At 38.9% G+C, this 23,614-nt stretch overlaps 1 protein-coding gene across 2 annotated transcripts in view; it reads right to left on the bottom strand.

The window, feature by feature from the left end:
- The window catches only part of vps53 (VPS53 subunit of GARP complex), a 104,297-nt gene that overhangs the window by 67,225 nt on the left and 13,458 nt on the right, over positions 1–23,614 (bottom strand). For both annotated transcript variants that reach the window (XM_062068664.1, XM_062068663.1), the window contains exons 5-7: positions 8,406–8,492; positions 7,943–8,058; positions 5,302–5,421 (exon numbers count right to left, since the gene is read on the bottom strand). In XM_062068664.1, coding sequence (XP_061924648.1) covers positions 5,302–5,421; positions 7,943–8,058; positions 8,406–8,492 — 323 coding nt within the window. The remainder of the gene's footprint in view (positions 1–5,301; positions 5,422–7,942; positions 8,059–8,405; positions 8,493–23,614) is intronic.

Below are 23,614 nucleotides of genomic sequence, written 5' to 3'. Positions count from 1 at the left end.
TCATTTGGCATCACTTTTCTGAAAAAAGTATCTATATAAACTAGAGATGTCCGATAATATCAGTCTGCCGATATTATTGGCCGATAAATGCGTTAAAAAATAATATAGGAAATTATCGGTATCGTTTTTTTTATTATCAGTATCGGTTTTTTTTTATTTTTTTTTTTTTATTAAATCCACATAAAAAACACAAGATGCACTTACAATTAGTGCACCAACCCAAAAAACCTCCCTTCCCCATTTACACTCATTCACACTCATTCACACAAAAGGGTTGTTTCTTTCTGTTATTAATATTCTGGTTCCTACATTATATATCAATATATATCAATACAGTCTGCAAGGGATACAGTCCGTAAGCACACATGATTGTGCGTGCTGCTGGTCCACTAATAATACTAACCTTTAACAGTTAATTTGACAAATTTTCATTAATTACTAGTTTCTATGTAACTGTTTTTATATTGTTTTACTTTCTTTTTTATTCAAGAAAATGTTTTTAATTTATTTATCTTATTTTATTTGATTCATTTTTTTAAAAAGTACCTTATCTTCACCATACCTGGTTGTCCAAATTAGGCATAATAATGTGTTAATTCCACGACTGTATACCTGTATGTCGGTTGATATCGGTATCGGTTGATATCGGTATCGGTAATTAAAGAGTTGGACAATATCGGCATATCGGCAAAAAGCCATTATCGGACATCCCTAATATAAACCAAAAAACGGCGTGTGGGGGGTGCAAGCATCACTTTCAGATGCTTTTGATGACTTACTTAACTTACTATGTGCTGGGACACCCCTGTACCTGGCAGAGTATAGAGCTGGCCCAGTCACGTGACAGGAGACAGCGAATGAGCGTCGTCAACGTGCAACACACACACAGCCAGCCGACAGCGTTGTTACTTTTCCTGAACAGCAATCTGAGACTTCAGTAAAGTGTGACGTGTGACGACATATCTCGAGTACACTAAAGGTGTGATGGTGTCAGACATTTTTGTAGATCATTTTTCCATCCTAGTTTATTGTGATAAGGAAATTATTGACTTTGCTTCAGAGAAGTGTTATAATTTTACTTCCACAAGGAGGTTTGAAACATAACATTGTTATGAATAATTGTTTTTTTAAGCTTTTTCTACCAAGACTTTTTTTTTGACAAATAAGAAAAAAGTGAAAATGTGTATATTTTTGTTTATATTGAATTTATTTTCATATTTATGTTATTTATTTTAATTTTACTTTTATTATATATTGACCATAATAAATGTGGTATAAATGGTCTGTATTTGTCTTGTGATTTGTCTTAAATGATAACAATAGTAATAATATTTTTGACTGACAAAAATTGCCAATAAGAAATTAATGGTATCGGTATCGGTATCGATGAAACTGCAAGAAAAACTATCGGTATTAGGGATGTCCGATAATGGCTTTTTGCCGATATCCGATATGCCGATATTGTCCAACTCTTTAATTACCGATACCGATATCAACCGATACCGATATCAACCGATATATACAGTCGTGGAATTAACACCATTTCGACAACCAGGTATGGTGAAGATAAGGTACTTTTTAAAAAAATGAATCAAATAAAATAAGATAAATAAATTAAAAACATTTTCTTGAATAAAAAAGAAGTAAAACAATATAAAAACAGTTACATAGAAACTAGTAATTAATGAAAATTAGTAAAATTAACTGTTAAAGGTTAGTACTATTAGTGGACCAGCAGCACGCACAATCATGTGTGCTTACGGACTGTATCCCTTGCAGACTGTATTGATATATATTGATATATAATGTAGGAACCAGAATATTAATAACAGAAAGAAACAACCCTTTTGTGTGAATGAGTGTAAATGGGGGAGGGAGGTTTTTTGGGTTGGTGCACTAATTGTAAGTGTATCTTGTGTTTTTTATGTTGATTTAATTTAAAAAAAAAAAAAAAAAAAAAAAAAACGATACCGATAATAAAAAAAACGATACCGATAATTTCCGATATTACATTTTAACGCATATATCGGCCGATAATATCGGCAGGCTGATATTATCGGACATCTCTAATTATTATGCCTAATTTGGACAACCAGGTATGGTGAAGATAAGGTACTTTTTTAAAAAAATGAATAAAATAAAATAAGATAAATAAATTAAAAACATTTTCTTGAATAAAAAAGAAAGTAAAACAATATAAAAACAGTTACATAGAAACTGGTAATTAATGAAAATTTGTAAAATTAACTGTTAAAGGTTAGTACTATTAGTGGACCAGCAGCACGCACAATCATGTGTGCTTACGGACTGTATCCCTTGCAGACTGTATTGATATATATTGATATATAATGTAGGAACCAGAATATTAATAACAGAAAGAAACAACCCTTTTGTGTGAATGAGTGTGAATGAGTGTAAATGGGGGAGGGAGGTTTTTTGGGTTGGTGCACTAATTGTAAGTGTATCTTGTGTTTTTTATGTGGATTTAATTAAAAAAACAAAAAAAAAAACAAAAAAAAAAAAAACAACGATACTGATAATAAAAAAAACAGATACCTGATAATTTCCGATATTACATTTTAACGCATTTATTACATCTCTAATCGGTATCGTATCGAATCATAAAAGTGTGGTATCGCCCATCCCTAGCACTGAGATTCATCACCAACTGTGCTCCCCTTACTCATCATTGTGTGTTATACTCAATAGTTAACTGGACGTTTTTATGTGCTCGACGCCTCAATCACTGGTATGTGTTCATCTACAAAACCATTCTGGGTATCACTCCATCTTATCTGTCTTGTCTTTTAACAAAGATACAAGGAAGTCACAATCTTCGTTCAATGAACGTTCCGCAATTTGTCATCCCCAAAGTAAGAACTGAACTGGGCAAGAAAGCATTTAGGTTTTCAGCACCGAAAGTTGGTTTAAAAAAGAAAGCAGCACAACAAACGGTATCTCGGGTATCTGAAGCAGAAGCATCCAGCCGTGTGTGGGAAATGCAACTGCCGGATTTTCCGGAATCGAGAGAGCACCAAGATACAAGCTGCACCCCCTAAATTTCAGATGAAAAATAAATGTTTCCATATAATATCCGCACCGGACTATAAGCTGAAATGTTTTAAATGCTTTTTTACATACCTTAATTGTTTCCAAACCGTGCCAGCAAAATGGCTGATTAAACAAAACAGACGTCTCCGTCATTCAGTTCAATTTTAGGACTAGATGGAAAGTCCTACAATTGAACTGAATAACAAATAATATCATAACAAGTTTTAGAAGCTGTGTGCTAAACAGATGCAGCTTTAGTGGAACACTAAGCATCATGTAGCAGTATTGCTAATTGCTAAAAAAAAAATGGAGAAACATAATAAAACAATCACTTACTGTACAATGTCTGCTCTCGCTGGGATGCCGGCTGATGGGTGAAGTGAATTATATTTATATAGCGCTTTTCTCTAGTGACTCAAAGCGCTTTACATAGTGAAACCCATTATTTAAGTTACATTTTTAAACCAGTGTGGGTGGCACTGGGAGCAGGTGGGTGAAGTGTCTTGCCCAAGGACACAACAGCTGTGGCTAGGATGGCAGAAGCGGGGATTGAACCTAGAACCCTCAGGTTGCTGGCACGGCCGCTCTACCAACCGAGCTACGCTGCCCCGGGATGGGATGTTTATATCTTCCAGTTTACATGAAGAATTGACTCACAAATGGTTTAAAAAAAAAGTACCACAATTGAGCATCTTTTATAAGTTGGATGTCAAAGTTGACCAACTTCTCGGTTTATGTCCACAACCTTCTACTATCCAGGTGAAAGACATGATTTTTAATCTGGAATTAACTTTCACCAACTCAGAGGCGATGCAGCAGCTCAATATGTCAATATAGCAGCATAAGCTAGTTAGCGCTCTGTGATCACTATAAATTGTTATTTTTACTATAGATTAGTTATTTTGTGTTAGCGCTTATAATAACAATATCGCTATTATTTGGTTAACATTCAGGTCAGGAGATATAAACGGAGTACTTGTTGGCTAGATGAGCTACCATTGACTACTGTAAGTTGACTTTTGCTCATGTTTATTTACAAATAACACGTAATATTTACGTACTTTGCTCATTTTAAGCATACGGCGGTGTATTAATTTCACAGACGCATCACAACTTTCGCTTTTCCCTTCCACGACAATCAATCAATCAATCAATCAATCAATGTTTATTTATATAGCCCTAAATCACAAGTGTCTCAAAGGGCTGCGCAAGCCACAACGACATCCTCGGTACAGAGCCCAGACAACAACACTACTAATCATGACAGACAACATGAGACAGAATAAAAACTACTTTGGGACAAAAAATTACCCAGAAACGTAATATTTTTGAGCCTGAATATACAGAGGATGAGTGACAAGTTTTAGAAGCTGTGTGCTAAACAGATGCAACTTCAGTGAAACACTAAGCATCATGTAGCAGTATTGCTAAGTGCTAAACAGAATGGACAAACATAATAAAACAATCACTTACAGTACAATGTCTGCTCTCGCTGGGATGTTCATATCTTCCCGTTTAGATGAAGTATAAATCCTAATCCTCACGCAGTTTTTTTCATTTTTAAAAAGTGCCGCAAAGGAGCATCTTTCCATGTCTTTAGCGCCATCTGTAGGTCTAAGTTGGATGTCAAAGTTGACCAACTTCTCGGTTCATGTCCACAACTTCTACTCTCCAGGTGAGAGGCGTGATTTATAATCTAGAATTAATTTTTGATGCAGCAGTTTGTCCGTGTTAGCACTTATAATAACGATATTGCTAATACTTGGTTAATATTTAGGCCACCAGATGTAAATGGAGTATTGTTGGCGGCTTTTGCATGATTTTTTAGAGGGCTTTATGGTGTACTCCAATTAACTGCATCGTCAGCCACCTCAAATTGCCGTATTTTACCAATTACAATTCATGAAGAAAGAAAAACATGTGTAATGTCTTGCATATGGATTGTGAGTGATAGACCATTCCAAAAAAAAGTGCAGTTCCCCTTTAACCAATCATTTCTTTACAAGCCTATCATCTGTTACTGCTGCGGGGTGACTTCTTCCATGCAGCTGTTGTTTGGTATGAACACTGTCTGCCACACCTCAGTCAAAACAGAACAGATGGTCATCTTTCCCAATTCGGGGGATCAACACGACTCTTTTGAGTGGAGCTAGCAGCTTGTTTGCAGAACCTCGAAGGATTCTACAGCGGGGGGCGGGTTTACTATTACCATAGCGGAGTCAAGATGTATGTCTGGCATGTGTGAGGTACCTCTCCGAGAGCTGTCTGATCTGTGGTATGCCCATGTACTTGTGGAAGTGCTCGAGCACGTTCACCACTCCCTGAAGGAGATTGGCCACTTCGCCGTACTGCCTTTTTCTGGTCATTGCCCTGGAAAACACACGCATGCACGGTTGATTTAACAGTGGGAAAAAAAAGTATCAATTGAGACTATTAGATACGGACAATGAGAGCGACGATAGCAAATGGTTGTAATTTAAGAGCAACAAATTGGTTCAGATGGCGCGGTGCTGGAAAATAATTTGGCACATCATAAAAAAACTCAATACTTTTCTTCTTGGATGTGAAATGCACAATAAACTGACAAATCCAATTTAATATAATTCGCAGGAAAAAAAAACATTGCAGCAGCAATATTGACAACAGCCTTGACGGGCATTTATTCACATGTTTTTTGTCATGTTAATCAACCGTCACGTCGATGTCGGTATTGGCTTTAAAAAACATTTGTAGAAACAGTTGCAATTTTATATTACAATGGTGGATATCATTTGTCTATTAAATGGAATAGTTTGCATTAATAAAGGCCTTAGTGGCCACATGCGTGGACAGCACCTTTTAGCTCTTATTTCCAAAATTGTGTACACTACTGAATTGGGGTCTTATGGCCGCTTATGTGGACACTTATACTGCCATCTGGTGGTGTCAGAAGAGTATAACATACAATGGAATTTGGAAAAAAAAAAGTGTAAAAATAAGAATTAGCATGTCACTAAACATGAAGTACGCGTTTGTTACTTATGAACTAAGAACCGTATTTTTCGGACTATAAGTCACAGTTTTTTTCATAGTTTGGCCGGTGCGACTTATACTCAGGAGCGACTTATGTGTGAAATTATTAACACATTACCGTAAAATATCCAATAATATTATTTAGCTCATTCATGTAAGAGACTAGACGTATAAGATTTCATGGGATTTAGCGATTAGGAGTGACAGATAGTTTGGTAAACGTATAGCATGTTCTATATGTTATAGTTGTTTGAATGACTCTTACCATAATATGTTACGTTAACATACCAGGCACCTTCTCAGTTGGTTATTTATGCCTCATATAACGTACACTTATTCAGCCTGTTGTTCACTATTCTTTATTTATTTTAAATTGCCTTTAAAATGGGTTTTATCAAATAAATGTCCTCAAAAAATGTGACTTACACTACCGTTCAAAAGTTTGGGGTCACCCAAACAATTTTGTGGAATAGCCTTCATTTCTAAGAACAAGAATAGACTGTCGAGTTTCAGATGAAAGTTCTCTTTTTCTGGCCATTTTGAGCGTTTAATTGACCCCACAAATGTGATGCTCCAGAAACTGAATCTGCTCAAAGGAAGGTCAGTTTTGTAGCTTCTGTAACGAGCTAAACTGTTTTCAGATGTGTGAACATGATTGCACAAGGGTTTTCTTATCATCAATTAGCCTTCTGAGCCAATGAGCAAACACATTGTACCATTAGAACACTGGAGTGATAGTTGCTGGAAATGGGCCTCTATACACCTATGTAGATATTGCACCAAAAACCAGACATTTGCAGCTAGAATAGTCATTTACCACATTAGCAATGTATAGAGTGTATTTCTTTAAAGTTAAGACTAGTTTAAAGTTATCTTCATTGAAAAGTACAGTGCTTTTCCTTAAAAAATAAGGACATTTCAATGTGACCCCAAACTTTTGAACGCTAGTGTATATATGTTTTTTTCCTTCTTTATTATGCGTTTTCGGCCGGTGCGACTTATACTCCGGAGCGACTTATACTCCGAAAAATACGGCACATCATTTCAAAAGATGATTCTTAGTTTTTATTCTAATTAGGGTCCAATAAGCCCAAATAGCCAAGAGAAATAAAAAAAAAGCATGTAAACAAACAGCTTGGGCCTTAAGAAATGAAACTCAAGCAGAGGACTGAAACGGTGTGGCATTGTTTGTGCTACGGCACGACGAGTTCCCTCACTGCAGGTAACGCGGGTTGAAAATGTACATCCTGTTTTGATGTCGTAAACCGGAAATAAGCGTCCATAGCGTCTCTACTCGTATGGATTCGTCATTCATCACTCCAAGCAACGTTTGTAAGTTTTACAATACGACTAAAACAAATCTTACTTACTAAAACCGTCCCATGTGGGATATCTGTAGGAGCTGTTTTCATGCATGGTTGTACTAATATGCTAACTTGTTTACGAGTGTCTGTGTTAGTATTATTCACTTAAAATGGCATTCTTTTTAAAATTGTTTCAGTTTCACAAATTCCTCAGTAAATTCACCAAAACGTCACCGTGGAGTTATTGAGTCCGTTTAGCTGATTGGAGCGCTAGCTTCTGCAGCTAGTGTGTCCATGACGATGACTTCTGTTTTGTTTGATCAGCCGTTTTACTGCCTTGTTATAAAAAATGTTTTTTAAATCTTTCTGTAGTCCGTTGCGGTTAATATATGGGGGGAAAATTGTTCAACAATTTAGTAGGTGTGGCTTATATCCACTCTATTGTCTGGAAAATACAGTACTTTTAGTCTCAATTCCACACCATTTAATAGATGAAGCCTACGACCTCTAACATTCAATCCGACACGTAACATTTTTTAAACATTTATTGTTTAGTAAACATTTGATGTACTCACTCTAAAGAATCCACGCCTCCTGCTAACATATGCAGGTGGTTGAGGGTGGTGATGGATGTGGTGAGGTGCCGCTTGGCATGGTCCAACTGCTTGATGTCCCTTGTAATCTCTTTAACCTTTGGAGGAAAAGGAAGCATTAAAGCAGGGTGGACAAATCGCAGAGAGGAGATGGATAAGACAAAAACAAACGGGAGCGTACACAGCTAAGTGGAAAAAAAGAGCAACACACGTGTTGGTCTGAGAACTAATTGCTTGGAAATCTGGAGTGAAGGTCACCGGCCCCCCTAGCTACCCCCTAGCCCTACCGTTCCCTTTCCTGTCTTTTATTGACCCACCCACACATTATGCTTCACCTGACACACAAACAGGCACTATTTACTGTAACTGACTTAAGCTGCTGACTGATTTTCCCATGTTCCCGTGTGTGTGTGTGTGTGTGTGTGTGTGTGTGTACCGTACATACCATTTGTTCAGACTTCTCTGCCTTGTCCTTGATGTCTTTTATTTTACCAAAAAGCTGCTGGATGGCGACCTGGGCCTCTTCCAAAGCCTGCATGAATCACACAAGTCATTATCATTAGATGATTTTCGTTACTGAAGTGTTTTAAAGACTGGCCTTGGAGTTGACCTGTAGAATTATATCACTAGACCGGTGGTTCTTAACCTGGGTTCGACCGAACCGTAAGGCTTCGGTGAGTCGGGCTCAGGGGTTCGGCGGAGGTCAAGACACACCCGACTCATCGTGTAAATACAAACTTCTCCCTATCGGCGTATTACGGATACGGCAACAGCAGAAGTCAGACTGATTTGCAGGTGTGTAATTAGTTGTGAGTTTATGCACTGTGTTGGTTTTGTTCTTTGAACAAGGTGATGTTCATGCACCAGTAAAAAAACATGGTAACACTTTAGTATGGGGAACATATTCACCATTAATTAGTTGCTTATTAACATGCAAATTAGTGACATATTGGCCCTTAACTAGTCATTATTAAGTACTTATTAATGCCTTATTCGGCATGGCCTTATTATAACCCTAACCCTAACGAAATAACTCTAAATTAAGTCTTTGTTACTTAGAATATGTTCCCCTAGTGTCCAAAAAACTCTATATTAAGTCTTTGTTACTTAGAATATGTTCCCCATACTAAAGTGTTACCAAAAACATATAATTTTGTCCTGAATTTGAAAAAAAAACCACATTTTTATTTTCACTAAAGAAGGGTTCGGTGAATGCACATATGAAACTGGTGGGGTTCGGTACCTCCAACAAGGTTAAGAACCACTGCACTAGACTGAAGGTTTTACTGTGGATTGAATACAAAAATAACATTGAGGGCATAAAATCGAGTCAATATTTACAGTATTTAGAGTTAAGTCTACATTAGTTTTTTTTGGCGACACCTGGTATACACAATAATTCACAAAGTTAAACTCAAGACTAGAGATGTCCGATAATATCGGCCTGCCGATGTTATCGGCCGATATATGCGTTAAAATGTAATATCGGAAATTATCGGTATCGTTTTTTGTATTATCGGTATCGTTTTTTTATTTTTTTATTTTTTTATTAAATCAACATAAAAAACACAAGATACACTTACAATTAGTGCACCAACCCAAAAAACCTCCCTCCCCCATTTACACTCATTCACACAAAAGGGTTGTTTCTTTCTGTTATTAATATTCTGGTTCCTACATTATATATCAATATATATCAATACAGTCTGCAAGGGATACAGTCCGTAAGCACACATGATTGTGCGTGCTGCTGGTCCACTAATAGTACTAACCTTTAACAGTTAATTTGACTAATTTTCATTCATTACTAGTTTCTATGTAACTGTTTTTATATTGTTGTACTTTCTTTTTTATTCAAGAAAATGTTTTTAATTTATTTATCTTATTTTACTAATTTTTTTAAAAAGTACCTTATCTTCACCATACCTGGTTGTCCAAATTAGGCATAATAATGTGTTAATTCCACGACTGCATATATCGGTTGATATCGGTATCGGTTGATATCGGTATCGGTTGATATCGGTATCGGTAATTAAAGAGTTGGACAATATCGGAATATCGGCAAAAAGCCATTATCGGACATCCCTACTCAAGACGCCATTCTTGTGTGTGAGAATGTAGATGTTAATCTGCTGTCCAGTAAACACGCTGCAGGACTGCTTGTATCAGCCATTTTACATGCAAGCCGATATAATCTGTATTTTTCTGATATTGGATCGGTACACCCCGGCATGTTATAACTGTGTATTATTATACATCACAACTGAATTCAATTGGCACAATACAATTAAAGTTTAAGTACCAATGATTGTCACACACACACACTAGGTGTGGTGAAATTTGTCCTCTGCATTTGACCCATCCCCTTGTTCACCCTCTGGGAGGTGAGGGGAGCAGTGAGCAGCAGCGGTGGCCGCGCATGGGAATAATTTTTGGTGTTTTAACCCCAAATTCCAACCCTTGATGCTGAGTGCCAAGCAGGGAGGTAACGGGTCCCATTTTTATAGTCTTTGATATGACTCGGCCGGGGTTTGAACTCACAACCTACAGATCTCAGGGTGGACACTTTAACCCAGACCTGGGCAAATTAAGGCCCGGGCTTTTCAATCTGGCCCGCCGGACATTCCTAAATAATTGTTTTAGATGTTTAAGATGGAAAGTGTAGCTGCCATTATGATGTGCAGTGATGTTTTCTAAAGTCTTTCAATGCTTGGAATCTGCATGATATACTAGTTACTATGGTCATCTAATTAGTTACTTTGGTCACTATGAGATATCTCAAATTGTAGGTGGGTTTTCTTTTACCCTTCGCGTTCATAGTTCACTATGTTTGTTGCATTTTGGTTGTGTTTCGGTTGATTGTAAAATATGTTGTCAATATTCAGTGTTTTATCCTTCATAGTTAATATTGTAAATACCACAATCTTTATTTTCATGTACAATCTGGGTGTCTCAATTAGTAAAAAAAATGTCAAATTCCAATCCGTTTTTTAAGGCGGTCTGTCATAACGTGACAGAGCTTTCAATCATTATTGTGAGGTTTTGTATTAGTGTTCCTAAAAATAGATAAACCGGCCCCGAGACACACTTTTTTTTAATCTAAATCTGGCCCCCCGAGTCAAATAATTGCCCAGGCCTGCTCTAACCACCAGGCCAGTGGTTCTCAACCTTTTTTCAGTGATGTACCCCCTGTGACATTTTTTTTAATTCAAGTACCCCCTAATCAGAGCAAAGCATTTTTGGTTGGAAAAAAAGAGATAAAGAAGTAAAAAATACAGCACTATGTCATCAGTTTCTGATTTATTAAATTGTATAACAGTGCAAAATATGGCTCATTTGTTGTGGTCTTTCTTGAACTATTTGGGAAAAAAAATAATAAAAATAACTAAAAACTTGTTGAAAAATAAACAAGTAATTCAATTATAAATAAAGATTTCTACACATAGAAATAATCATCAACTTAAAGTGCCCTCTTTGGGGATTGTAATAGAGATCCATCTGGAATCATAAACTTTTCTTCACAAAAAAATAAATCTTTAACATCAATATTTATGGAACATGTCCACAAAAAATCTAGCTGTCAACACTGAATATTGCATTGTTGCATTTCTTTTCACAGTTCTTTTTGACAGACATGTAAAAAAAATCTCACGTACCCCTTGGCATACTGTAGTAGAATTTCTGACCTTTGGACTATATTTCATGTCTGTCAAGAATGTATGCTCATTTAATTTCTCTTCTATTCTGTGCCATTGACTGGACCGGTTGTGGGACAAAAGTGAATATTAAGTCGTGCCATCCTGTCTACAGAATGTTTTGATTGTTTAAGTATGATTAAGGAATCCAAGGATGTTGCAAAAACAAACATGTCAAAGACCACAAGAGTGAGGCACGAGAAAAAACTGTGACGCACGAAGAGACAGATAAAAATGGCAGGAGACCGGGACAAGAGAGAGATTGCTTTTTGTGAGTCCTCCGGAGGACGTTTGTGTGTCTGCATGGACAGCTCAATCTGACTTGATAATGGGTAAATAAACTTTTTGTACTAAATTCACTTTTGTTGCTGTTTAAGCTTCGGAAAATCCACTACAATACCTATCTATAATCTATAAATATTTTCATTGCCATCATTATTCAGAAAAAAGTACATCAATAGTTCAGTTAAATACATTTATTTGTTTGGCAATTTAAAAGTAGTGTTCTGGCACCACAAGTGAGGTTAGTTGCTACAACATTCAGCATGATGCCGGCTATAATCCAAACACAAAGTACAGCTGGTAGTTGTCGTAATTGGTAAGGAAAAAAAAGTACATGACACTGCCCGCCAAATTGGCTGCAATAATAATAATAATAAAAAAAAAGATTAGGATAATCACTGCTATAAAAAACACATTAGATTCGGTGGGGAGAGGTTTCGCTCCCTTCAGGTTTTTCGGTCGTAAACCGGGTGGGTGGCATGGTGAAGGTTGGTTGGAATGCAGACACGGTGTCCAAGTCTGACTTTAATTTGTAGGGATATCTTTTATTCACTCCCACAACTGAATGTGGGGCCAAGTGAAAAATGATCCTGCTAATCCCGCCTGCAGTGTCAGGCTCAGCCTAATTGGCCAACCGGGCACCGACTCAAAGCAGGCAAAGGGCCATTAGGCGAAGCTCAACATAAGGGCCGTCACTATAAAGACTAAAGAGATCGTTTGCAGTTCGGACAGCCTCCAAACGACAGACCCGACTAAATGCATTTCAAAGTTAAAGCAGTAAAACAGTTGCGGTGTTCTTCTAATATTTCATCATAATCAACGTGGTCATTTGATATGGCAGCTGTTCCGAAGAACAGGGTTTGGTATGATGGGATGCCAGAGCATTCTTGGCATGATGATGTGGCGTCACCACGGACATAACTTTGATTCTTCTTCCATTTACATGACTTTGCGTTTTCTGTCACTTTCTTGCGTACACACGTTGAACACACGATATCAATCAATCAATCAAAGCTTACTTATACAGCCCTTAATCACAAATGTCTCAAAGGGCTGCACAAGCCACCACGACTGAGGTTTTTTTCCTCAGGAACGAAGACACTTGAAATAGTATGATTGGATGGATCCCTCCATCAAAGAGCATGAAATTCAAAACAAAACTGCAGCTAATTTTCGAACAACCCACGGCGTATTTAAAAAAATAATACTTCAAAAAAATAAAGAGGTCGATAAATGCTTTAAAATGTAATATCGGAAATTATCGGTATCGGTTTCAAAAAGTAAAACTAATGTCTTTTTAAAACGCTGCTGTACGGAGCGGTACATATCCGGTAAAACACGGACGTAGGGCATACTTGCCATCCCTCCCGATTTTCCCGGGAGACTCCCGGATTTCAGTGCCCGTCCCGAAAATCTCCCGGGGCAACAATTCTCCCGAATTTCTCCCGATTTCCGCTCGGACAACATTATTGGGGGCGTGCCTTAAAGGCACCGCCTTTAGCGTCCTCTACAACCTGTCGTCACGTCCACTTCTCCTCCATAGAAAAAGCGCGCCGGCCCAGTCACATAATATATGCGGCTTTTACGCACACATAAGTGAATGCAAGGCATACTTGGTCAACAGCCATACAGGTCACACTGAGGGTGGACGTATAAACAACTTTAACACTGTTACAAATATGCGCCACACTGTGAACCCACACCAAACAAGAATGACAAACACATTTCGGGAGAACATCCGCACCGTAACACAACATAAACACACCATAACAAATACCCAGAACCCCTTGCAGCACTAACTCTTCCGGGACGCTACAATATACACCCCTGCTACCACCAAACCCCGCCCCCCCCAACCCCGCCCACCTTAACCCCCCACTCCATCTCCCGAATTCGGAGGTCTCAAGGTTGGCAAGTATGCTCTAGTACAGTGGTCCCCAACCAAGAAATTAAAAAAAAATATTTATATATATATATTTTTTTTAAAATTAAATCAACATTAAAAACACAATATATACATTATATAAATATAGATCAATACAGTCTGCAGGGATACAGTCCGTAAGCACACATGATTGTATTTCTTTATGAAAAAATAAATAAATAAATAAATAAAAAATTCCACCCCCACCCCCAAATTACAAACCTTTGTTTCCGGAATTAGGAACACTCATTTGTTGCCAGAAGTCGGAATTGCTTTGCTATGGAAACGGAGATAAATGCGCTGAAACAATCAGTGCCGGCAATTATTAAAATGACCAAAATCCGGTAAATATTGAACATATTACATATTGTTATGAAGGTGTCTGTTACTACATTATATATATATATATATATATATATATATATATTTGCAGTGTGTATACAAAACGTTGATGAAGGGTTTTGAAGTTGTTTTAGAGGGCTTTTTAAGGCTACAACGGTGACTCGCATTAGCCGCATCTTCCAAGCATTTTTTAAAATTATGTTTCAAATCCAAAAAAAGGCATACCGTATTTTTCGGACAATAAGTCGCAGTTTTTTTTCATAGTTTGGCCGGGTGTGCGACTTATACTCAGGAGCAACTTACGTGTGAAATTATTAACACATTACCGTAAAATATCAAATAATATTATTTAGCTCATTCACGTAAGAGACTAGACGTATAAGATTTCATGGCATTTAGCGATTAGGAGTGACAGATTGTTTGGTAAACGTATAGCATGTTCTATATGTTATAGTTATTTGAATGACTCTTACCATAATATGTTACGTTAACATACCAGGCACGTTCTCAGTTGGTTATTTATGCCTCATATAGCGTACACTTATTCAGCCTGTTGTTCATTATTCTTTATTTATTTTAAATTGCCTTTCAAATGTCTATTCTTGGTGTTGGGTTTTATCAAATAAATTTCCCCAAAAAATGCGACTTATACTCCAGTGCGACTTATACTCCGAAAAATACGGTACATGTTCTTGTCGCTCATAATGATTGTGAACAACTGGTAAAATTCCCCCAAAAACTGCAGTTCCCCTTTAACATAAGTATTGTATTCAAGACAGGGGTATTGCTTACTAGAGGAAGCTCTTCATTTAGTTGTTTGAAAATGATTGTATAAAAAGTACACGTTTATATCTAGTCTAAAGAGAACGACATTATTCAAATAAGAATTTGCTCAGAGTAAGATGCAGTGTATGCAGTGTCATTTATACTACTAGTTTTTGATCAATTAAAAGAGAAACCTGTTTTGAATGATCTTTTTTTCTTTAAAATGTAGGGGAAAAAAGACCGGAAAAAATGGTTAATCTAATTGTTTATTAAAACAGCCAGATTGTATTTTTAGGCCATATCGCCCAGGCCTGCGGTACAAGCATAAAGCACACGTTTACTCTTAACAGCTGGCACCAGCTGTGAAAGATATTCATCACTTCTGCGTACCGCCAAGACACGAGTGGACCATAAGTAAGCAAACGCACATAAAAAGAGGGGGGCGTTATTGCATTTACCATAAATACAACTTGTACTTAAGTAAATATTTTTGCTTACTGAAGGCATCACAGGCCAGCTCAAATCGACATTTATAAGATCTTTAAACTTTTTTATCTTCAACAAGAGACTGACTAATGACTTTAGGTAAATATCACAGTGCAGGCGGGATGTTAATAGCCCCACCAAATGCTCATGTATGGCATGCCACGGTCATGGTTCAAATTGCAACGAGACATTGGAGAGATGATTCTTCACTTCCTGACGGGTGTCACAAAAGTGTGCTTGAGTAATGCATGATGCTAAACCACACTGTTGAATCTGTGCGGCCATAAAGCCACACCACATGGCGTGAAACATGTAGATTGGTAAATAATAGAGATGTCCGATAATATCGGCAGGCCGATATTATCGGCCGATAAATGCTTTAAAATGTAATATCGGAAATTATCGGTATCGGTTTCAAAAAGTAAAATTAATGAGTTTTTAAAACGCCGCTGTACGGAGCGGTACATATCCCAGTCAGCAGCCCCTCCCCTCTCCCACACACAACACAGGAGTTGACGACTGCAGCATGAGAGGTTTACTGGCGACGCTTGATGACCTCATCAAACCGCCGCGAGCGGAGCATAACAACAACAAGAGTGTGTTGTTGCCGGTGCCGTAGCTGTGGCTAACAAGCCGACGAGCTTGGTGACTGACTAACAACACCATCTCTATGGTTTGGGATAATTTTAAAGTGTGTCTGACGGATAGAAAACTGGCAAGTTGCAATGACTGCAAAAAGTTGGTTATGCGAGGAGGAACCAAGACGTCTTCCTTTAATACGAGCAATGAGATCTCCCACCTCTTCAAGAATCATAAGGAGATACACAATGAATAGAGAGGTTGAGGTGGGCGGGGTTGGGGGCAATGTTCCCTCTAAGGTGCGCGCCTGTGCAATTGCGCACTGCTCAAGCGTCCTCTGCGCACGGCAAATCTATGCCACGCATAAAATCAAATAAAAAAATAAGCGCATAACAATTTTCGACACGACACGGACACGACAGAGAAAACAGTTTTCGTCATCCTTGTTCAAATATTGTAACATCTGTCGAGACGCTTTGAGGACATGAATTCCATCCATCACTTTACTGAGCAAAACTCATTATTGGCGGCCATAAACACATCACCAAAACATTAGCAAAAAAAATTATATCTAGCAAAACTGGTCATTTTCTGCAGTACAAACCAGACAAAACCAACTTTGTTGTATCAACAGCAGCCGCTCGCTCTTTCTCACTTGCGCCAACACATGCACATATGGCACTTAGCCAGTGATGCGTTTACAGCCACACAAAAAGTCAGACAACTCCAACACCACACATAAAGTGTAATACCAGGTCGTTACACTATGATTTACCAATCAAATGTGTGCTTATTCTAGTGTCATTTATCAGGAATATTCATTTATAAATATTAATCATGAAATGCTGTTAGTATATTAAATAAATACTAATAAAAATATATTTTTTACAAACAGGAAGTTGCAGGAATGTACACATGATCCCCTGCTTACATCTCATTGTGCAACATGTGAATGTTTTAATGGGAACTAAATGCAATGTCTGAAAGGGGTACAAATAATTTCCAAAGCAGGACCTCCACCCAGACAAACAATACAAGTACACAGTTCATGAAAAACAATATTTGTTGTTATTGTCATTGTAAGTGGACTTAAACACGTATATTAGAAATGGAAATGACTGCTGTCATTTGATTATAATAATAAGAGAATGTTGTCTGTCTATCTGTGTTGGCCCTGCGATGAGGTGGGGACTTGTCCAGGGTGTACCCCGCCTTCCGCCCGAATGCAGCTGAGATAGGCTCCAGCACCCCCCGCGGCCCCAAAAGGGACAAGCGGTAGAAAATGGATGGATGGATGGAGATTGAACTTGTTATTTAGTCAGGTTTGGGACAGGTGTGCTGCTGGTGTAGCCACAGTGTGCACGTCTGATGTTGCTCACATGGGCTCCACTGAATGCTCAGGGAGTTTTTGCGTTTGCTCACACACATGAAAAATTAGAGGGAACATTGGTTGAGGGGCGTGTAGGGGGTAGCGGGGGGTGTATATTGTAGCGTCCCGGAAGAGTTAGTGCTGCAAGGGGCTCTGGGTATTTGTTCTGTTGTGTTTATGTTGTGTTACGGTGCAGATGTTCTCCCGAAATGTGTTTGTCATTCTTGTTTGGTGTGGGTTCACAGCGTGGCGCATATTTGTAACAGTGTTAAAGTTGTTTATACGTCCACCCTCAGTGTGACCTGTATGGCTGTTGATCAAGTATGCATTGCATTCTCTTGTGTGTGTGAAATGCCGTAGATACTATGTGATTGGGCCGGCACGCCCCCAATATTGTTGTCTGGGTGGAAATCGGGAGAAATTCTGGAGAATAGTTACACAAGGAGATTTTCGGGAGGGGCACTGAAATTCGGGAGTTTCCCGGTAAAATCGGGAGGGTTGGCAAGTATGGTCATTGTCCTGTTGGAAAACACCCAACTACGCCCAAGACCCAACCTCCGGGCTGATGATTTTAGGTTGTCCTGACGAATTCGGAGGTAATCCTCCTTTTTCATTGTCCCATTTACTCTCTGTAAAGCAGCAGTTCCATTGGCAGCAAAACAGGCCCAGAGCATAATACTACCACCACCATGCTTGACGGTAGAGATGGTGTTCCTGGGATTAAAGGCCTCACTTTTTCTCCTCCAAACATATTGCTGGGTATTGTGGCCAAACAGCTCAATTTTTGTTTCATCTGACCACAGAACTTTCCCTCAGAAGGTCTCATCTTTGTCCATGTGATGTCAGATGAAACAAAAATTGAGCTGTTTGGCTCAATGCTCCAATAACGGTAATGGAAATGCAATATGGGGATGGTATCTATCGAGACAACCCTCCTTGCAATGTTACTTTTTAGTGTGGCGCTACAAAGCACTGTAATGAAGAGAATGTTTAATCTCTTTATAATTTTTAATGCTTTATAATCCGTACTAATCCACACAAGTGAAACAATCTTACACGGCCACTTTTTGCTCGAGCAGTGGAATGAATGGGAGTTCCCCTTTTAAGAGTTTCCCTGTAGGTGATCCTGCAGAAGAAAAACCAAAAAAGTACATTTTAAGGATCCAAGAACCTTAAAGGCTGCGATTGTCACTCATGCAAACTCAGCTGAATCAATCTGGCTTTCTGCCTCCTTCTCATTTCCTGTATTTAGCCCGAGGAAAGCGGAGAGCGACCACTGCCCAGCAGGCGCCTTCATGCCAGAGATGCTATCTGCTTTTCCACACAAACACCCACATACACACACCAGTGTATGTGAAATAAGCAGCATATGTTGCCTAAAGTCAGAATTGAGGGCTCTAAAAAGGTTTTCACTAAAGTGTAAAAAGGCCAGAAGCAACAAACTGTACTTGACAAGAGGTAAGTGGTCCAAAGTGCAGGGTACTACTCAGAATTATACCTCAATGAATCCATCAAATTAGCGCACCTATTTTGAATGTTTGAACATTTCGCGGACTCTTTATTCAAGTAAAAAAGATTACCGCAAAAACTATTTGCATGTAATCAATCCTCAAGTTTAAAAGCCTTTCAGAACACTGCATATTGATGTACTCTTGTATGAACTGAAATAACTGGACTAGGGATGTAACAATATGGATATATCACGGTGTATCAATTGTATCGTGGTATTGTTGAATGTGCTTATATTTAATACATTCTATTTACAAAATGGTACAAAATGCGGCTGCTAGACTTTTGACAAGAACAAGAAAGTTTGATCATATTCGTCGTCGGCGATCACTCGAAAGGAGTATGATTGTCCTCCTGTTGGTGGGATTGCCTTCAGAACGCCTGTGCGTGGAATCTTTTAAAGTGGGGAGACTGGTGCACAGACAGCCACCACACTGTCCTCGGCAAAGAGAAGGCCAGGGTTCAATGGCATGGAGACCAAGACAATTGGGGGCCCATCTTTGCTGCAGCCTTCTTCCGCCTTTGTGACCGTTGTGGAGCTTCTATGCAAACATCATCCACCCACTCCGCCGTTGGGGTCTTTTTCGACGAGGGAGACGCGCAGACTCCAACGTCACTTCTTCGCTGTGGGGAGCTGTATCCGGTGGCAAGGGAAACCCAGGACGACCGACACTTCCTCACAGCTGCAGGAGGCTGCCGGAGCTCCAGTCTGTCGGAGGACCGCCTATGGTGCACCTACCAGCACTTGCTTTTCTCTCAGGGTGTGCTCCCCTAGCCTTTTGTCTTCCCAGACTAACCCACAAGGCAGCGGGGTTGATCATATTACGCCTATACTGGCTCACCTGCACTGGCTTCCTTTGCATTTAAGATGTGACTTTAAGGTTTTACTACTTACGTATAAAATACTACACCAGGGTTTCCCACACATTCATTTATTTGTGGCGGCCCGCCACGAAAGAATTACGTCCGCCACAAATTAAAAAAAATAAAATATATATATATTTTTTAATTTAAACATTTTTTTAAAATTTTTTTTAATTTTTGTCCTCTCCAGCTTCTCAGGCAAATCATATAGTAGATGTAGATGCCCATATCGGCTGTTCAGATTTAATTTACAAAAGAGAAGTGTAGGATACTTCTCTTGTTGCCTAATTTGTATTTGACTTTATTAAATGTATTTATATTAGAAACACAACATGTGTATATAACAAAGGGTGCAAAGTCTGCAGGCAGTAGGAAACACATGGTTAAGTGTCGGGAGTAAAACTGATGGCAGTCTAAAGTTCACGATTTTTGGAGCTCTTTGTTCAGTGGATCAGATGTTTGATGAAGCTCTGTGTCTATCTACCACCACTACTGTTTTCTGTTTATTTGTTACTGACTGTGGCAGGACACCTCTGCCTCTGTTTCACTTTATGTTGCTGGTAAATAATATGGTTGTAGTAGTAGGCTAAGGTTAAATTATTTAGTATGCACTAATTAAAGGGGCAGAGCTTTGAGACATTTTAGCTTTTATATTTTATAAGATATATATTTTTGTAAGAACCACAATTAATAAATATATTTCAGTGAATAACTTATTGTTCAAATCTGTATATAAATATGTACATAAAGTGTTGCAATTATTTTGTAAAATGGATGGATGGATGGACGTTTAAAACAAAACTGTTATTAATTAGTAAGTATACATTTTTTGAGCCTTTTTAGAGAAAATCAAATCATTGTAGTAAATTATGCAAATTACTCGATGATGTCATGGTGACCACGCCCATAGCCACGCCCCCACCGCCGCAGGTATCTTGGCAGTTTATGGGAAACACTGTACACGGTTTAGCTCCATCCTACCTTGCTGATTGTATTGTACCATATGTCCCGGCAAGAAATCTGTGTTCAAAGAACATCGGCTTTTTAGTTATTCCCAGAGCCAAAAAAAAGTCTGCGGGCTATAGAGCGTTTTCTATTGGGGCTCCAGTACTCTGGAATGCCCTCCCGGTAACAGTTAGATATGCCACCTCAGTAGAAGCATTTAAGTCCCATCTTAAAACTCATTTGTATATTCTAGCCTTTAAATAGACTCCCTTTTTAGACCATTTGATCTGCCGTTTTTTTTCTGCTCTGCCCCCCTTTCCGTATGGACGTAAAAATCACATGCCTGATGTCCAGTTATTGCCCTTCACGTGGAGTATGTAAACGCAGTTCAAGTACAGTAAAAGGTGACAGGATTGTTATCATTAAGTCACTACAAATAACAGCCAGTGACATTACGCTCCTTCGAAATGACATCAATTCAGAGAGCTCATTGTTAGAAAGGCACATCACTGATTGAGTGTCAGAGGACAGAAAGAACTAGATCAGTCAGACGCAGAACGCCGAGATGATACGTGTGGAAACGAAAACAGCTTGTGAACTGCTGCTTCTGACAACATGAAATATTGAAAGTTGGCATCAAATATTAACATGAAGCTGTTTCGACGAAAAGGTCCCGCAACATTTTCGATGCGGCAAGTCAACCACATTCTAACCAAAAGAGCAGACTCGTGGGAAAAGAAACACACGCATCTCGAACATGCACGCACAGCCAAGGAGAGCATTAACAATAATAACAATAGCGGGTTCATTATAACACCATAGATATCAGCTACTGTATGAGCTAATTACACTCTTATACCCCTAGTGACTCCACTCTCCGTCACACTACCTCAACCTTCATGAGGAAGGCCCATACACCCCGCAGACGCCCCTGTGCCAATTGTCCTAGCTCCTCACTCAATCACACATATTTGGTGCCATAATCCTCCCCTCTGAAAACTGTGACAAATGGTGTTGAAACGTAGGAAGGTCAGCCACGAGGTAATCTATAGTGGGCCCAGTTGAAAAGGCCTTTGGAGTGTTACCGGGTGGTCCTTGCCAGAGATGTCACAACACCCCACAGCGTGGATTTTTCCGTAATTTACCCTCGACTGGGGATGGGTGCAGATTTAAACCGAGCAGTGTGTTTCAACCTTTTTTGAGCCAAGGCACATTTTTTGCGTTGAAAGAATCTGGAGGCACACCACCAGCAGAAATCATTAAAAAACGAAAATCAGTGGACAGTAAAAAGTCGTTGTCGCAATTGTTGGATATGACTTTAAAGGCCTACTGAAAGCCACTACTACCGACCACGCAGTCTGATAGTTTATATATCAATGATGAAATCTTAACATTGCAACACATGCCAATACGGCCGGGTTAACTTATAAAGTGCAATTTTAAAATTCCCGCCACACTTCCGGTTGAAAAACTCCTTTGGATATGATTTATGCGTGTGACGTCACAAAATCCACGGAAGTGGTTGGACCCCATCGACCCGATACAGAAACCTCTTGTTTTCTTCGACAAAATTCCACAGTATTCTGGACATCTGTGTTGGTGAATCTTTTGCAATTTGTTTAATGAACAATGGAGGCTGCAAAGAAGAACGTTGTAGGTGGGATCGATCGGTGTATTAGCGGCTAAGTACAATACTTACAGCAACACAACAAGGACTACTTACTACGCCTAGCCGATGCTTGCCGCCAAACCCACGGATGAAGTCCTTCGTCGCGCTGTCGATCGCTGGAACGCAGGTGAGCACGGCTGTTGATGGGAAGATGAGGGCTGGCTGGCGTAGGTGGAGCGCTAATGTTTTATCATAGTTCTGTGAGGTCCGGTTGCTAAGTTGCTAAATTAGCCTTAGCGTCGTTAGCAACAGCATTGTTAAGCCTTACCAGGCTGAGAATTTTTAACCGTGTAGTTACATGTACATGGTTTAATAGTATTGTTGATCTTCTGTCTATCCTTCCAGTCAGGGGTTTATTTCTTTTGTTTCTATCTTCATTTGAGAACGATGCTATCACGTTAGCTCAGTAGCTAAGTGTGTCACCGATGTATTGTCGTGGAGATAAAAGTCACTTTAAATGTCCATTTCGCGTTCTCGACTCTCATTTTCAAGAGGATATAGTATCCGAGGTGGTTTAAAATACAAATCCGTGATCCACAATAGAAAAAGGAGAGTGTGGAATCCAATGAGCCAGCTTGTACCTAAGTTACGGTCAGAGCGAAAAAAGATACGTCCGTCACTGCCTCTCCAGTCCTTCACTGTAACGTTCCTCATCTACGAATCTTTCATCCTCGCTCAAATTAATGGGGTAATCGTCGCTTTGTCGCTCCGAATCTCTCGCTCCATTGTAAACAACGGGGAATTGTGAGGAATACTAGCTCCTGTGACGTCACGCTACTTCCGGTACAGGCAAGGCTTTTTTTTTATCAGCGAGCAAAAGTTGCGAACTTTATCGTCGATTTTCTCTACTAAATCCTTTCAGCAAAAATATGGCAATATCGCGAAATGATCAAGTATGACACATAGAATGGATCTGCTATTCCCGTTTAAATAAAAAAAATTCATTTCAGTAGGCCTTTAAACCATAACCAAGCATGCATCAATATAGCTCTTGTCTCAAAGTAGGTGTACTGTCACCACCTGTCACATCACGCCCTGACTTATTTTGAGTTTTTTGCTGTTTTCTTGTGTGTAGTGTTTTAGTTCTTGTCTTGCGCTCCTATTTTGGTGGCCTTTTCTCTTTTTTTGGTATTTTCCTGTAGCAGTTTCATGTCTTCCTTTGAGCGATATTTCCCGCATCTACTTTGTTTTAGCAATCAAGAACATTTCAGTTGTTTTTATCCTT

The sequence above is a fragment of the Entelurus aequoreus genome, linkage group LG13 (genome assembly GCF_033978785.1).
Source record: "Entelurus aequoreus isolate RoL-2023_Sb linkage group LG13, RoL_Eaeq_v1.1, whole genome shotgun sequence".
NCBI classification, from domain to species: Eukaryota; Metazoa; Chordata; class Actinopteri; order Syngnathiformes; family Syngnathidae; genus Entelurus; species Entelurus aequoreus.
The sequence above is the reverse complement of the archived record's forward strand: the minus strand, read 5'-3'. Positions and strand labels throughout refer to the sequence as shown.